Source organism: Oryzias latipes, chromosome 10, assembly GCF_053564925.1.
Source record: "Oryzias latipes strain Hd-rR chromosome 10, Olatipes_Hd-rR_3.1".
NCBI classification, from domain to species: domain Eukaryota; kingdom Metazoa; phylum Chordata; class Actinopteri; order Beloniformes; family Adrianichthyidae; genus Oryzias; species Oryzias latipes.
Genome location: NC_136246.1, coordinates 25532518 through 25549068, shown reverse-complemented (window position 1 = coordinate 25549068; position 16551 = coordinate 25532518). Strand labels below are relative to the sequence as shown.

At 41.0% G+C, this 16551-nt stretch overlaps 2 protein-coding genes across 5 annotated transcripts; one reads left to right on the top strand and one right to left on the bottom strand.

The window, feature by feature from the left end:
- The first annotated feature begins 127 nt into the window (after positions 1–127).
- Positions 128–1808, top strand: nxt2 (nuclear transport factor 2-like export factor 2). The gene is made up of 4 exons (XM_004073537.5): positions 128–284; positions 419–505; positions 1147–1291; positions 1432–1808. Exons 1-4 carry the CDS (start codon positions 270–272, stop codon positions 1614–1616), a joined length of 432 nt encoding a protein of 143 aa, XP_004073585.4. The 5' UTR covers positions 128–269; the 3' UTR covers positions 1617–1808.
- Positions 1809–6154: 4346 nt separating this feature from the next.
- acsl4a (acyl-CoA synthetase long chain family member 4a) lies at positions 6155–16448 on the bottom strand. Of its 4 annotated transcripts, none has more exons than XM_004073429.5 (16): positions 16338–16448; positions 14446–14620; positions 14093–14337; positions 13835–14012; positions 13623–13732; positions 11165–11303; positions 10940–11090; positions 10114–10237; positions 9949–10020; positions 9729–9868; positions 9480–9652; positions 8940–9014; positions 8661–8849; positions 8454–8568; positions 7841–7998; positions 6155–7685 (listed from the first exon to the last, which is right to left on the bottom strand). In XM_004073429.5, exons 2-16 carry the CDS (start codon positions 14447–14449, stop codon positions 7528–7530), a joined length of 2031 nt encoding a protein of 676 aa, XP_004073477.1. In that variant the 5' UTR covers positions 14450–14620; positions 16338–16448; the 3' UTR covers positions 6155–7527. The 4 variants fall into 4 exon arrangements, with proteins under 4 accessions (XP_004073477.1, XP_078809790.1, XP_011478702.1 ...); XM_078953664.1 differs by having other exon boundaries at positions 14883–16364; XM_011480400.4 differs by having other exon boundaries at positions 14093–14620.
- Between the last annotated feature and the right edge of the window lie 103 nt (positions 16449–16551).

Genomic DNA, 16551 nt, shown 5'->3' with positions numbered 1-16551 from the left:
TGAATAAATAATTACCTACTTAGTAATTAACAAAACAGAAATATGTAAACATTAACCAAAATTTTCACAAATGCATTTTATTTAGCAAGAAAGAAACAGCAGAGATTTTATTCTGGTAGGCTTCCGCTGTATCCGGAAGAAGTAATGTTAAGACCAAAATGGCCGCGTTCCATGCTACATGATTAAAAAAAAGAAAAACAATTAATGAATGTTTGGAGATTGCGCGATATTCTTTCAAATAAATTGGTTTTATTTAATTGTGTTAGGACATGGCAAGCACGTTGGTAAGTTTCAACCTTTATTTAATGGACATTTGCTGAAAAGTAGAACTAATATTTCTCCCTCATCAGTTTTTTGTGTGTCAATCAATATTTGGTTCTCTGTGACACAGTTTGATAAACGTTTATGTTCTCTATAGGACTTCAGGACCCACGTTGACCAGTCTTGTAGATATTCAGAGGAATTTGTCAACATTTATTACGACTGCATGGATAAAAAAAGGAGGGTGAGTTTTTTTTCGTCACCGACGACTAGTATTTGGAAACCGCTCTGTTGTTTACTACTACTAGTTTGTGCATAGAGTCGTGAATACATATGGAAGCATGTGTCTCATAATTAAAAATAAAAGTCAAAACCTGAATATCATTTTAGTTAAGAGACAGAAGGAGCGATGTTGAAGAAGAAAAAGGAAAAGCCATTTGGCGGATTGATTTTTCAATTCAGTTTTGAACGAACGACGCTGCTTTATTGTGAAAATGAAAAAGCATTTCCGGGATTGACTTTTATTTTGAATTATGAGACAAATATGCTCCCATAAACACATTTCTGTAGAAATGGAGTAGTTTGCCAACTTAAAAAAATTAAACTCATCATTGACAGTAACATTTTTTCAGGTAGCTTTACTTTAAACTCCTTCAAAAGTGTGGAGGATTTTGTCAGCTGACACTTATCTTTCTGATTGAATGATGGTAGGGGGCTACATCATCAAAATGCCCTCACCCTTAGAGCGTACCTCACTGAGAAATTCATACAGTTATATATTTTTTCAACCTTTAGTGAAATACTCAGCATTAGTGAGCTGAAGGAGGTGCTAAAGGCTCACATTGTTGTTTCTAAATGCCGTTCTTTTTGGCTGGTGTGTCTCAGAACCTGATCCGGCTGTACCTGGACAAAGCCACTTTGGTCTGGAACGGGAATGCGGTGTCAGGGCAAGAAGCCCTGAGTGCATTTTTTGAGTCCCTGCCGTCGAGCGAATTTCAGGTTCAAACACTGGATTGCCAGCCTGTACATGGTCAGTGGGGTGGCTTTAAACCCAAAAACCCTTTCAGTTTTTAAGCAATCCTTAGTGAATCTGTACAAACGATCAGAAACTGAAACATGTTAACACCTGAATGTCTGTTAAACCATATTGTTTCATCTGAAACTTCACAGAACAAGCAACTCAAGGCCAGACGACTCTACTTGTGGTTACTGGTGGAATAGTCAAGTTTGAAGGCAACAAGCAGCGTTTCTTCAACCAGAACTTTCTCCTCACTGCTCAGGCGACGCCGAACAACGACCAGCCCGTCTGGAAGATTGCAAGCGACTGTTTCCGATTTCAGGACTGGAATAGTTGAAGCTGGGGGGGGGGGGGGGGGGGGGGGGGGGGGGGTGGGGGGGGGGGGGGGGGTTCCTGGTGTTTTTGAATAACTAACACTTGTTTAAGAAATTTGTTTGGTGTTCTTTTAAGAATAGAAATTTTCAGAATGTTTTGTAAAGAATGTGACCAAAATAAAATGTTCTTTTGAAGAAACTGTTGATATAAAAAATTAAGCCTTTTTCTTAAAAGATTGCAGAGTTTTCTACATTTAGTTCTCCTAAATAGATTCTAGATGATAAAAAGGACGTAACTAAGACCACTCGTTATCTTATTTCCATGTTGTCCTGTAGAGAGTCACAGGCGTTTGCAGGAGTCAGGTACTTTAGGGTAAAGGAGACGCCATGGACAGATTACTATCTTATCACAGGGCTATACAAATATTTTTAGTTCTAATGGACAGTTTAGAGTCGTTATCAGTCTATGACACAGGTTTCAGGACTTTTGGAACCCGGGCCTGCTTGGTGGGAGGGGACAGTGGGGACAGTAATGTTAAGTTGGGGTTGTGTGGGATTGTAAACCAGGAGGAGAGTACATAAACAGAGAGCTCTCAGCAACAGGGAGACTCAGTTCTTAACCCTTGTGCTATCCTATGACCCCACTCCCAATGTTAAAGTGCCTAGGATAGCACAAGGGTTAAGAACTGAGTCCCAAACAAAAGCCTTTTTAGAGTCCCGGCTGGAACCAGACACGTTAACTGACATCTCAGGGATTCAATACTTACCGTGTTATTTGCTACAAAAATAAAAGGTAATCTGTTCATTTCGCTCTGTGTTGACTCGAGCACTTCCAAGTAGGAGCATCAATTGTTTTAAGATGGAAAAACAGACACCACCAGTCACATCAATCTCACCCAAATTCCTGAAAATCTGGTTAAAGACCAGCTTTTTGAAACTTGTCTTTATGCATCATTTAGGACAGGGGTCGGGAACCTTTTTTGCCGAGAGAGCCATAAACGCCACATATTTTTAAATGTAATTTCGAAAGAGCCATACAATAATGTAGTGTCTCTTTCCCACACTGACACTTAACCTCTTTTAAAGTTCTTTATTCTGGTTACTGCAGACCACAACAAACGCCGTACAATTAATTCAGCAACTCCTGAATCTCTCCCGCCGAGACGACAGTGTTGCCAGATCTGAGCGACAGTTTCCAGCCCAAACTCATCGTAAAACCCGCCCACCTCAATAAAAACAAGCCCAAATCTCAACCTAGCAAAAACCTAATGTTGAACGTAAAAGTATAGCCATAGCCTAATAAAAAATGACGCAATAATAATAAATTATTATATAATAAGTCTGTTATAATACATTTTTTTATAAAATAAGTACAGAAAATCCAGTTATAGGTTTCTCGTATCGTGTACTCTAGATGGCTTTTGATGGCGCCCCCCTCTTTCTGCCACTGCCAGTTGCTGGACCACAGCGTATGTCAATCAGCGGTGGGCTGGTGACTGGTGGATTAGAGGCGGCGGGGCCTACCTGGGTGCGCGTTGGCTGAACGTTCTACTCCGGCTGAGTGTATAAGCAGGCTGCGCTATTTTTGTTCGAGCTGTAACCATTCTGACAAGGTTAATAAAAGCCAATAAAAGCCCTGCATCATCTCCATCTTTTGGAAATGAACCCAAACGGCAGAATAGGGTTCTGACTCTGCAGAGGCTCTGGGAGTTTTAAAACAGCGTCAATTATTCGCTGATTTTTGTTATTCGCGGGGGGGGGGGGGGGGGGGGGGACTAAACAGGGGGATTACTGTAATGTTTCATATATTCACAATGCTTTTTTTACGCTATATATTAATTAGTATACTTTTACTTAATATTTTAAATAATAAGAAAAATAATAATAATGACAATAAAACCGCTAAATATTTTGAAAAGCAGCCCAAATTTTATAGACCCGCCCAATGCCAATTTTACCCGCCCAACATAACCAAAAGAAGCCCAATTGGGCGGAAACCCGCCCAATCTGGCAACACTGCGAGACGAGAGCGATTCTCCAGACTTTATATTCCCCTGCTCCCGCTGCAGCCCTCCCATTTCCCTTATTTGGCCCATAGCTGAACTCCATTGGTCCAAATTACCTAACAACAGGCTGAGCGACAGAACTGAGAGCCAATCAGATCTCTGCTTGACGCGTTCAATGAACTCCAGAACTTTTAATGCGGCCTAACAGACAAGTTAAACTCAGTCCGCGACAATGTTTAAAACTAAATATACAAGTGAATGTGTGCATTTGATGTAATTTCAACATTTTTAAAGTACAATAAGTCTGTGGATTCTTTTCAATAACATTGTTATGCTGTTGCTAATAAATGGTGAGTATTTCTCATGGTAGTTTTGCTGATTGTCTAGTCTGGTTGATACGTGGTGTGTTTCTGCTTCACGCAGGCGTTGAGACTTTAAACGTGATCGTAGGTCTGAATGTTCTTTAGATGTGACAAAGACTGCTCACATGCAGACGGGGAGCCAGACACACACTCACACGCCACAGTGAGTGACAGGCAGCGGGTTTTACGTTTTTACAATCCCTGCGCGATTCACCTGCTGCCGGTCCCCACAACCCCTCACCCCCACCCTCTGCTTTCTTCCTCACACATCCCGTCTCCGCAACTGCGCGCTCTTTCTCAGAGACGGGAGCGCGCAGTTTTAGCCACGGCAATTCACAGGTTTTCAGCTTGTACAAACTCTGTGAAATAATAGATAATAGTAAACTGAAAGTGCTGGCACAGATTTCTCTCTCTAAGCACCGCTACTATTGCGCGCCTCTGGCATCGCATCGCGCCGAGGACTGGTCTAATGAAAAAAAAAAAAAAGTATAATTAAAGATTTGTCTGCGAGCCACATGTGACCATCAAAAGAGCCATATATGGCTCGCGAGCCATAGGTTCCCGACCCCTGATTTAGGACTTTAGGTATAGAATTGGAGAATGTTGAGAGAATGAATTTAGAGACTGCTGGAAGTTAGCACCATTTTCAGCCCAGCTGAGGTCAGTGTCAGTGCCTGATGTCTTGACTGTTAAGCGGTTTGCTACATTGGCTTTAGTTGCTAAACACGACAACATAAAATTCTATCTCCATCATCATCTCAGCATGTATTTTTGCACTTAGTAGATTCATACATTTGAAAATTTGATGTAAAAATAAAAATCCGGAACATCAAAGGTTAAAATGCGTAGTTTTGAAGTTATTTGAACCACAAACAGTAGCCGGTTTACTTGTTCTCTGACAAATCGCAGCAATTCAAGTCATTTGGAAGACATAAAATTGAATCTTCAGTTATGCTTTCTGAACACCCTTTCTTTGTCACATGCAGCTCAATAATACATCCATCCTCTAAACCCACTTAATCCCTTTGGGAATCATGAGGTTGCTGGTGCATTTCCCAGGCTACAGCCTGAAGAGATCACCAGTCTGCTGGAGGGCAGTTCAACTGTCCAATCAGAGACTGGAGAGACTTGCAGTAACTGTGGGTGTAACTTAACTTTACAATCAAATGGGGACCATTTACTGCCTGTTGCATTCTGATTATGCAAGCAAACATACATGTAGGTATTGTAGCTCATGCAAATAAACTATGGAACTAACTCGACGCCTGTTAAGGTTGTTCTCTAAAAAACAAACTTTTACTCTTACCCTCAGTTGCAGTTATATTTCTTCACGATTCTTTTGCTGATATAAAAACTATGGCTTCAAATGAACAGCGTTCAACATTTTACATTCTTTGGTTCGAAAATGTTCAATGACTATTACATATTGTGAGACAATTCCTTTTTACTTCTTCCACTTTTGGCTTCTCCCATCAGGGGTCGCCACAGCGAACAAGTCGCATGGTAAATTTGGCAATGTTTTACGCCGGATGCCCTTCCTGGCGCAACCTTCTCTAACCGGGCTTAGAACCGGCAGAGGTAGAGAAGGGAACAGGGAGCAGCCTGGAGTCGAACCCGGGTTTCACGGACGGAAGGCGCCGCAAACCAGCACGAGCTAAACTGGCTCCCAGACAATTCCTTTTTACTGATTGTTTTTAATATTTTCTAAGTTAGTGTTATTACTAGGCAATTATTGTGACAAATTAAGAACAAGTGTGCTTTAAAAGTTGTACATTAATTCTTCATTAACTACCTTTTAATTACAAAGTTCAAATAAATATATTTTTATAGATCCACTCCACTGAAAATGGTGTTTTTAACATGTTCTTGTGGGATTGTACAGATGATGTAAAACATGTTAAGAGTTAAACTCCAGATTGCATTTCTTTTTGAACATATTTTGAAAAGAAAAAAAAGACTTTTTGTGAGGTGGAAAACACAGAGGCAAATTTCTAATGATTTTTTTAATCTTTTTGATTTGGGCTAAAAACGGCAACATCAAAATGACAAAGAAAACTGGGAGCGCTTTTACATTTGATCGAAAGATGTTTGAAATGAGTCTTTAATTGCAAGAAGAAATCAAGTTTTTGACGAGATGAGACCGCAGAACCCTTACATCTTTTTACATGTACAAAACAGACGAGTCATAAAACATTCCTATGAAAAGATGTTTATTCTTTAAACCTGCACAGAGCATGTGACCATAAGGACGTGAAAATAAATACAATTTCCAGACAACATGAAAGCAGCTGTCACGGTCTTAAAGTTTAACACAAAAAAAAGTACTAGGAAAAAAACATCCACAGAAAACCCTCCTATGATATCGAACAAACACATTGTGAACCTCCTGATCCTAAACCACGTATAGCTTTCAATTGCTGTACAGTATGCACCGCATTACAGTACTCCAGCTGGAACTACGGCTGCTAAGCCTGCGAGCAGTTCAGCGTTGCTTTTCCTAAATAAATAATGTGCCTGTAAGAATCCTAAAAAGCTTCATCGACAAGCAAATCCTTCTTTCACATTTTTAAGAATGCGCATCTTCCTGAGACAGACTCGTTTATCCTTTTTGGGCCTCTACTTATTAAACACATCAACAGAAGTATAAATTAAATATAACTGGCAAAAAATATGAAAACAGTGGCTAAACAGAAATGTCTATTTTTGAAATAATTCACGTCTATCTTTGGGTGGACATCACTTTTCCTCTCGTGTAAACTCAACATGGCTATTAAGCCATTTAGAAGACAATTCTAGTCTAGAATCACTTTACTATGCCAGTCCTGTCAAACTGAAGGCACAGTAACATCAGCACTCCAACTTCACTAAAGAGTAAGCTGCTTTGATCCATTGACCTTTGTTAATGTTCTCGTAACACCACAGACAAATCAGGAACTTTAGCTGCAGTCTGGTGCAGGGTGCAGACAGGTTTTGAGTGAATGGCAGTGGAGTGCTGTGGCTGAACTTTTGTGAAACATTTGTCACTCCAGTGCTTCTATTATAGTCATACATCAGACACGATATTCAAAAGAGACGGAGAAAAGGAGCACAGAGTTGTTTTTTTATTTTTACAGCTATCTACAGCTTCGGCGTTTGTCTTAAAGACAAATTATTTGGTGTACGAGCAGCTTTAAGCCAGGTAAAAAAAGTCATTTACCAGGCTGAAAGCCAGACCAGCTTAAGTTAAGACAAAAAAAAAAGAATAATATAAATAAACGTTAATCTCTTGCCTCCTCTTCTGTCAGACTGGCACTGAACAGTCACAACTAATCTAACTGGACTTGTTTGTACAGAGGAGCACCGCTGAGGCACTTGGGTAAACAACCAGGATGGCTGCTGCTGATGAAGCAGGGGATCATGGGACTGATGGAGGCTTAGTACCTTTTGGTGTAGCGATCGTGTGTTTAGTAGCTCTGATCGTGGGTTTCTATTGGAAAAGTTGAATTGAATCGAGTGACAAAGTGTGAATGTGTCAGGAAAAGCCAGGGTCAGGGATGATATGGACACGGACCTCTGACAAAGTGGACCTATTTCCCTCCATACATCCTCTCTATGTGGTCAGAATAGTGGTTCTTTAGCTCCTTTCTCTTCAGCTTGAATGCGTCTGTAACCAGACCCGTCTCAGGGGTCCATGGCTCTGGACTCAGATGCACTTTCACTGGAATCTCAAATCGCTGGAGTTTAACTACAAAGACAAAAAAAGAGGGAGAATATGACATCTGTTATAAGTTTTTGGTTACAAAAACATAATAATTAATGAGCAGAAACGTGCATTTTGGAATTTAAAACATTCAAAGTAGCTGAAAATAGTAGAAAAGCTGCATCTTTTTCAATTCCTACTTTTGAGTGCGACATCAGTAATCCTCTTCAGAACCTCCTTTTCCATTTCAGGGTGAACGCAGAGCTCCTCAAACGTTCCCTCAATTCCTTTCTCCTTGGCCAGGTCTGTCAGCTTTTTCTGGTTTGGAACCACAAAGCTGATGACGAAGTTCTGCTCACTGCAGAAAAACAGATCGGACATTGTTAAGAAGAATAAACAAGAATCCCAGCTGGAAATGTGCATCAATGAATTTAAATCAGCAGTTGCTGTAAGGGTTTTGGTAAAAGGGCAGGCGGCACATTTTCCAAATTATACTTTTATGCTTCTCTTCCTGGAAATACCAGAAAGTTAGTTTTGTGTAATCCCATGAGAACAGAAAATAAAGATGGGAAAATCCAGGTCAAAAAGCTACGAATAAACAACAGTGTGATATCTTCCTGTGCAGCAGAGTATTTTCCATATGCAAACACTAAAAAACCATGAGAGTATTGATAACATTGTGATCATAGAAGCTCTAAAAAGCTAAATATAAAACAACTTAAAAAGTCAAATTAAAGCCCTTTCTAGTTCCAGGAGTAACCAGAAACTGAATTTCTTTTCCTGGATATGTGGTTCTACTAGAATCAAACCCACCTGTTTGCGTATGCGCAGATGTTGTCTACAAGAGGGCAGGTTTTCAGAGCAGACTCCACTTTACCAAGAGACACGTACTCTCCGGCCTGCAGTTTCACCAAGTCTTTCTTGCGGTCTAGATTTAAAAAAGTGTTTCACAGTGCTTTGTTATAAAAGTACCATTGATTTGACAACAGCTGCACTCGGTTGGTTTATAAATGTACACACCCACTATCTGCAGACAGCCATCAGGATGAACCTCTCCTATATCTCCGGTGCAGAACCACCGCTGACCCTTTTCGTCCTGGAAAAAGTCATCATCGTTGCCTTCGTGCCTGAAGTAACCCGTGGTGACGTTGGGTCCGCCAATGAGGATCTCCCCTCTTGGGTTTGGTGTATCCTTTGTTGTGTAACCACCTGAGAGTTCAGAAGACGCATCTTAATGCAGAAACCGAGAAATCCACGTCGTCCCGGTCCTTCAATGCGCCGGCGTGCTTTTGGTCTTACCCTCAGCCCAGTCCCTGAGGCGGATCTCGCAGCAAACCAGAGGAGCTCCGACGCGACCGGTGCTGATGTCTGCAACTGTGTAAAGACAAAAGCTTAGTCACTTCCCTTTTTCCTCAAGAGGACAGAAAAATCCTCTCAGTTTGTCACTGCACGCACATTTAGCCAAGAATGTTTAACCAGGCCACACATGGACGCACAAATAACAGTCACAAACAGCATCTGAAAGCCGTTTCTGTGATGAGAGCCGTGCATTTCGGTTTGAATCATTTTAGGAACTGAATAAGTAAAAGTGCTTTTCTGATCACACATGACAGCAATCGAGCCATATTTGGAGACTGATTTAAAATGTCTCTTTTTGAATTTGTTCATTTTTTTTATGCTGAAGAGTAAGTCAACACTTTAAAATCATTATAAGACATTAACAAGCATGAGTAATGTGTTTATAAGCCACTATAGGACAGCTGTATTTGTATGAATACCTTAAAAACTAATGCTTGTTAACGTCTTATAACTAGATTATTAAGAGCTCTTATAGTGTACCTTCTGTGATGGTGCCAGCTCCGCAGGTTTCAGTCAGGCCATAGCCCTGGCCCACGGGACAGCAGAAGCACACGTTCATGAACCTCTGCGTGTCCGAGGACAGAGGTGCTCCCCCGGACAGCATCATCCTCACATTCCCGCCCAGCAGCTTCTTCACTTTCCCGAAGAGCAAGCTTTGAGAAACACAGATTATGGGGTTGTTTAATCAGGAAATAAACATGCATCCGTCTGCAGCGCAGCCTTTCTTACCGGTTGCAGACAGGTGCGTCATAGCCCTTCTTGACCTGTTCCAGTTTATATTTGTATCCCAGTGTAAACAGCGTCCGTTGAATGTAACTCATTTCCTGCACTTTGCTCATCACATTCTTGTTGATGCGATCCATTATTTCCTTTTAAAAGAGAAAAGCATTTGATTTGATTAAAACCAGATAAAAAGGGTGATGGGGGGGAAAAAAAGAAGGATTCTTACAGGAACAGCTGCCATCAAGGTGGGTTTAAGAACAGAGCAGTCTCCTTTACTCCCTTTCTTTATTCTGGTAGACTAAAGAAATAAAAAGAAGAACATTTTAAACTCGTGCCACACATTCACAGTACACCCACATGTGATTGTGCATCCACAGAAACTCGTTGGTACCTGATCCGACAGAGTCTGAGGAGATGAATACCCGATGCGGCAGCCGTATGTGACACAGGAGATTTCTGCCGTCATTTCCAGGACGTGAGCCAGCGGCAGATAGGCAATGTATGTATCTTTAGGTCTGCCATGACAGAGCAGAAAAAGCAAAGGAAGTCGTTAAAGCAGGTTCTCTGTTACGAGACCCACATTTTACAACAGACATTGCTTATCATCATTGTGTAGTTCCTCTTTTCAAACACTCTCTGTCTTTATGCTTTGAAATAAATGACAACTAGAGACTGTTTTTACCCTTAGTAGTGCAGGCCACACTACTTCTCTGATCTGATCTTTACCTTTAAAACAGTTTTTGTGGTAATGCTCGTTACTTCCATTTTTTTGCTTCTTTCTTTTTTACAATAAACCTGAAACTGAACAAAAATCTAAAATTCTGAGAAGTCCAGTTTTTTTACTGCAAAATAATTTACGGTCGATCAAACTGGTTTGATGTTCTATAACAAAGATCAAAAGTGTGCAGACATATTGGAATAAATCCAAAAACAGCGCTTAGACGAGGTCCAAACAATGTGAAAACCTCCCATAAACCCTTTATGATCAAAAGATTTCATACAAGGGTATCCCAATTATGTGTCATAACTCGTCTTTGTTTTAAATAAAACATTTTAAACCTTCACATTGAATTATGAATGGTATTATTCTAAAGGTGGCTTGGCGTAAATTGCCTCAGGCAGTAAGGCGGTGTCCTCGTTCCTGATTTGTATAAAATCCAACTGTTTCCTGAGCGTCTAAGGAAAAAAGGGGAATCCGGTTTCCTCATCAAACTCACCCCAGGTCTGGGATGCGCTCACACTGGCCTGTCATTCCTGCTATGAGGTTACTGTGGACGATCATGACTCCTTTGGGCCTCCCAGTGGAACCGCTGGTGTACATCACCACAGCCAGATCTGAGGGCTCGGGGGTCTCAATCGGCTTCTTCACTGCAGGACGAGCAGAACAATGAATGGCCCGTTCCCCAAACCCGTTACAAAAAAAAACAGATTCAAAAACGCACTATTCTCCGGTAGTTTGCCCAGCTCTCGCACGGCCTCCATGCTGCGGATGGAAATCCCTTCGGGAAAGCCTTCTGCGTTGTACTTCTTCTCATCCACGTAGATCACGTGTTTTAAAGAGGGGATCTGTGGCAGCACATTCTACAGAGAGACAGGAAAAAAACATCAGTTTGAGTCTTTTCTTGGTTTTTTGGCGGTTTGTGGGAAATTCTTGAAGTTATTGTGTGACGGTGTGGCACCGTCAGCTGGTGGTGGGACCCACATCGTTTATTTATTTTATGGATAAGATTATTTCCTGTGACGTTACCTGTGGGCTAATGGAGATCAATGGTTTTAGAGTTTAGCAATCGGTAGAACACACTAACAGAATCTGAGGGCACTTCACAGACAACTAAGGATGTAAAAGATAAAAGATGCGTATCGAAAAATCAATGTAGTACTGAGAGTAACAGCAGAATCGGTTGAAAACCACAGATTTGATATGTTGGTAAACAGGTATGACATACATTAGGAAACAAATAATCAACTTTGTCAGAGTCTCTTCCTGTTCTGTCTCTACTGTCTTTGCTATACTTTTTTTTAACCACAAAGAACAAAACATTTTAAAGGACCAAAAGACCGTTTTTGTTTTTTTGAAGCTGTTATGTCAAAGATAGAAAGAAACTAAAAAGGGCTGATAACAAGCTGTTAAAAGGCATTTTCATTCATAGTTTGAAATGCCAAATGAATTTTAAATATCTGGATTTTTAGCCATTTAGGTAAAAGAATTGGACTGTATCGTATCCCACAAAATGAGTTGAATCTTCAATGAATCAATCATAAATAAAATCATGCCAGTGGGAAAGATATACACACTTACACACAACAACATTTAACTCTTGATTAATTCAGTCTGGAATTTGATCTGTTTTCATGCTACAACATTTATGAATGTCCTGTTGCATTAATAAAAAAACAAGTCCTTTTAAGCTGAACCAAGTGTTAAAGAAGGAGGAGAACATGTAAAAGCCTGAAAGGCCACAATGAAGAAACTCCAGTTTCATCAGCAGCTGGAAGCACTTTTCCATTGCGTGGCTCCACACCTTTAGGCTTTTCATCTAAGCCTCCAAGCAGAAACGTTTTTTTAAAGAAATGATTGTTAACGGATCATCATTCCTGCTCCACATGCACTCCTCAACATGTTACATTAAGTCCAATCAAAGCTTGTGGGAAGAAGGAATGCGGAGCTCGGCTTTTAACAGAAACAAATGTTTACTGCGGGGCGGATGAACACGCTTCAGAAGTGGAGATCATGCTGGAACACATACCCTTGGAAAAACACAGCTGGTGCTGCAAGACCCTTGATTATATAGAAAAGTTGTGACCCCCCCCCAACCACTAGATAATAAAATTATAACATTACTGTGTCTCTAGAAGATCTAGAAATGTGAGAATCTACAAATTTAACAAGTAAAATAAAATCTAAATCCTGTCATTTCCTCCCTACTACCAGCAATGAATATTTGTCCTCTATAGAGGACATTTCTAAGCCTGAATATCTCCCAACCACTGCATACTACTAAACTAACTCCTGTTGGATTTTGGGGGCTTTATAGTGTGAAGGGGTAGGGCTCCAGGAATTGTAGTTTTGGTGGATTTAAAATATGTTGACTGGACAACATTTTTTTTTTATACTGTAGTAGTCAGGAGGATTTTTAAAGGGCTTATACCGCGCAAATGTAACTTTTTGAGCTTTTAAGCCCAAAGCGGTATTTTGATCCATTCACGCATTTCTGAGGATTCCTCTAAAAAGCTGCACTCTTGAGCGCCAGCCCCTCCCAACCCTGGAAAACGAGCGGGGTTCCTCACGTAGATAAGTGAGAAACCGCCCCTTCCAGGAAGAGTCTGTGCAACCAGCACCGCCCCCAGAATGACACACACACCCACTTTCTCAGTGGAGCTGGTGGTGATCGGCAAAACGCTTTGCTTTTATGTGCACAATATGCATCTTTGCTAAAGTTTGAAGGTGATTGTTTTCATGGGTGAAAAGCAAACGTGCTGCAGAGATCGGCTATAGGATGACGTCCTGAAATGGGCGGCACCCACAAGTTACGAAAGTCGTGCCTCAGAGATCGAGTCGCCTTACTTTCAGATAGGAAATGATCTGTGAAAATAACTAATATTTCATTAAAAACATCGTTCTTTAGTGAGGCAAAGGTAATAAATCATCATATATATGGATGTAGTTTGCTCTGAAAGGCTTAAGAAAAGTATGATATAGGCCCTTTAATGCTCATACTGCCATATAACATTCCTCCAAAGGAACCAAAGAGGTCATAACTTTTTAATAACACGTGATATTAAAAATCTGGTGATTTAGTTTTTCCCTAAAATGTTGTCCATCTTTGCTTGTTTAGTGAGAACTTCTTGTATATCCATGTAACCTTTGTCCTCAATTTACACTTCAGAGGAATGACTCACTTTCAGTTTAGAGTCCAGCAGTTCCATGCTAGTAATCAGATGTGTAATTCCTGTTTCATTTAGTCCATACGCAATCGCTTCTTCTCCTAAAGTTGCGTAAAACGTCACCACTGCAGGCAAAAAAAAAGAAGAAAAAAAAAAAGGTATGAGTCAGAAAAGCAGGTTTGTACAACAGTTATGGTTTGTAAACGTTGGGTCTGGAGTTTGCTTACATGGGAAATTCCGCCTGAAGCAGGCCTGAGCAGTGATCATCCACTCTGCTCTGGTTTCACAGAAGATGGCGATGGTGCTTTTGGGCTGCTGCCCCAGCGCTGCCAACCCGCTGCCAAACTCGTTCACTATAGACTCCACCTCATTGTAGGACAACCATGTATACTCCCCCAAGATCAGCTACAATAGAAAACATGTCAGCAGCAGCACGCCGTCTTTAGACCTTCAAGTGCTCCGTGGTAAAGTACAAACATACACACCTTTTTGAAAACTTTACCGTTGGACTGAGTCTCGTTCTCCTCGCTCAGGATCTCTCTGGTCCCAAGACAAGGATCTGGTCCAAAGCGCTCCACAGCATGCCTGAACAACTTATCCAGGGTGTCCTTCCCTGGGAAATCCTCCGCGGCGAGAGAATCAAAGTGGTCCACGGATCGGTATGGTCCCTCTGGGTGGCCTGACGTGGAGCGGGCCTTAATTCGCCTGGAGAGAAATTTTCTTTGGCGAACTCCAGTGACGAAGTACCAAGGAAGGAAGGAGAGGATTGAGTACATCCATATCAGAAGGTGGATTGGATAGAGCAGGAAAGATTGGAGGGCAGAGTTTGACTGGATACCCATTTTGGTGTGCGGTGGTTGAAAAAGTCTTGATTGTTGAACTGCTTTTTAAAAAGATTTCAAAGTGTAAGTGCACAGCTGTCAAAGCTGGGATGAGAAAAGCCCACGCAGGTATTTTATGGTCCCACAGGTGTATTATAAAGGCTTTGGGTCCACTATTGTCACCACGTTGAGCTAAAACGAAGAGAGAGAGAAAAAAGACATGAAATAAACATACAAAATATACATTTACTTTCCATCAAATTTATTGTTTACATCAAATAATTACTGATCATTGCTGTTTTGCTATTTCAAAGTTCTGTGAAAAAAATGAATCAAACCGATTTTTACTAAACAGCCGTTAAAGCAAACCACTTTCTGATGAAAAACGTCTAAGGAATTTAAAATAAAGTTGATAAGATCTGAGATTAGGAATTCAATTACTTTAGAAGCATACCTCCTTTTTTTCTCCGTCCCAAACATAGACTGTTTTTACAGTCTTTGGTCCTAAACAGTTCTGCGTAGTTTTGATGCTTACACGCCTCTACAGCTTCAAAATAAATGACATTTCAACTGGGAAATTCTCCCTCAATCTTGTATAAACACCTGTCTACCTGTCAGATACAGAGGGCTGATAACCAGAGCGGGAAGTCCCTCTGACCAGATGAGCTTCTGGCCAATGATCCGAGCTAGAGAAAAGCGCTGAAGAGGATAGACCAGCAGACGGCCAATAAAAATCACTCTTGAGGCTCACCCCACTGGTGGTCAGTCAAAGGCAACTTCAGGGCAAGCTGGCGACCTCACTGCGCAGAGGACTGCATGCAGTTAAACCACATTTTACCCATACAAAATAAAAGGGCCACCTTTAGCGTAATAAACATTTTAAAACACAGGAAGAGGAATGCAGAACCATCCTCTTCTTAAGGGCTTACTCCATCATTATGTCCACACAACATTTCCAGACGCTTAATGCAGTAACAGGAAAATCTTCCTGTCCAGAGGCAGGAGGGGAATGAAAAAGTTCTGGATATTTTTTTTATTGTGCAAACACCATGATTCACCTGTCAGTGAGTCATATTTCCCAAGTACACATGACGTGCAAAAACATCTAACTGGACAAAACAGTTAGAACAAGCCGGTCTCTGTTCAAACCCACATTTTGCATATATTTTGGTTTTCTATGGGGGCATATAACCATAAAAAATACCGGCGCGGAAACATGACGTAACAGTAAGGAAGCCCACACCTGCGGAGCTCCTGACGGAGATTCTGCCTTTGAACTTGAAATGATAAGAAGAAAAAAATACATTCTCGTTGTGTTCTTCTGATGTTCTTAAGTTTTGTTGATAAAGTTTTTTCAATGACAAGAAAAGATATCGGAATCACGCCCCAGAATTTTTTTGACAAGTATCAATCTTTACATAGATGGAATGTAATGATCAGACGTAGAGAAATGTTTCTGTTATTTCAAACATTTCATTTGATATATATATACAAATAAAAATAAATACATCCAAAGTGGTAATTTGGGTCCGTTTTAACAAAAAAAAAAAATGCCTAAATTTCGACTAGTGATTAGAGCGCATGCGCTGAAAAATGTGTCCTCTATAATAAAACATTAATTTCGGGAGTAACCCGTGCTAAACGAAACGAGCGGGATAGGAAACGATCGGATGACAAAAGAAACCACGCGCTGCTGCTGCTTGCTCAGCTCGCGCCGTTGAGCAACACAAACGGCGAGTTGATTAACATTATCTGGCAAAAATGTGTCGTACTAACTAAGCCGTTATAGTTACACGCGCACAAATTAACTCTAACACAAATCTATTAACGGGTAAAGGAAGTAATGAGATTACAGTTTTAACAGGACAGTGATACCCCTGCTTAAAGAGCAGGCGTCAGACGTTCTTACCCTCAACAGCCGAAAACCCGGTCAGTCATGTCTGAACCCAGAAGTGACCGAAAGTTACCTTTTCAGCGGGACCCAGAAACACGGAACACACGTCATCTCATTCTATGTTTCTCGACCAATAGGAATCCGAAGCTGATTCGGGCCCCCGCATCCCCCTCCTTCTCCACATCCGCGAGATGACAGATGTAGCCGGAAATCACGATGTCATTGTCAG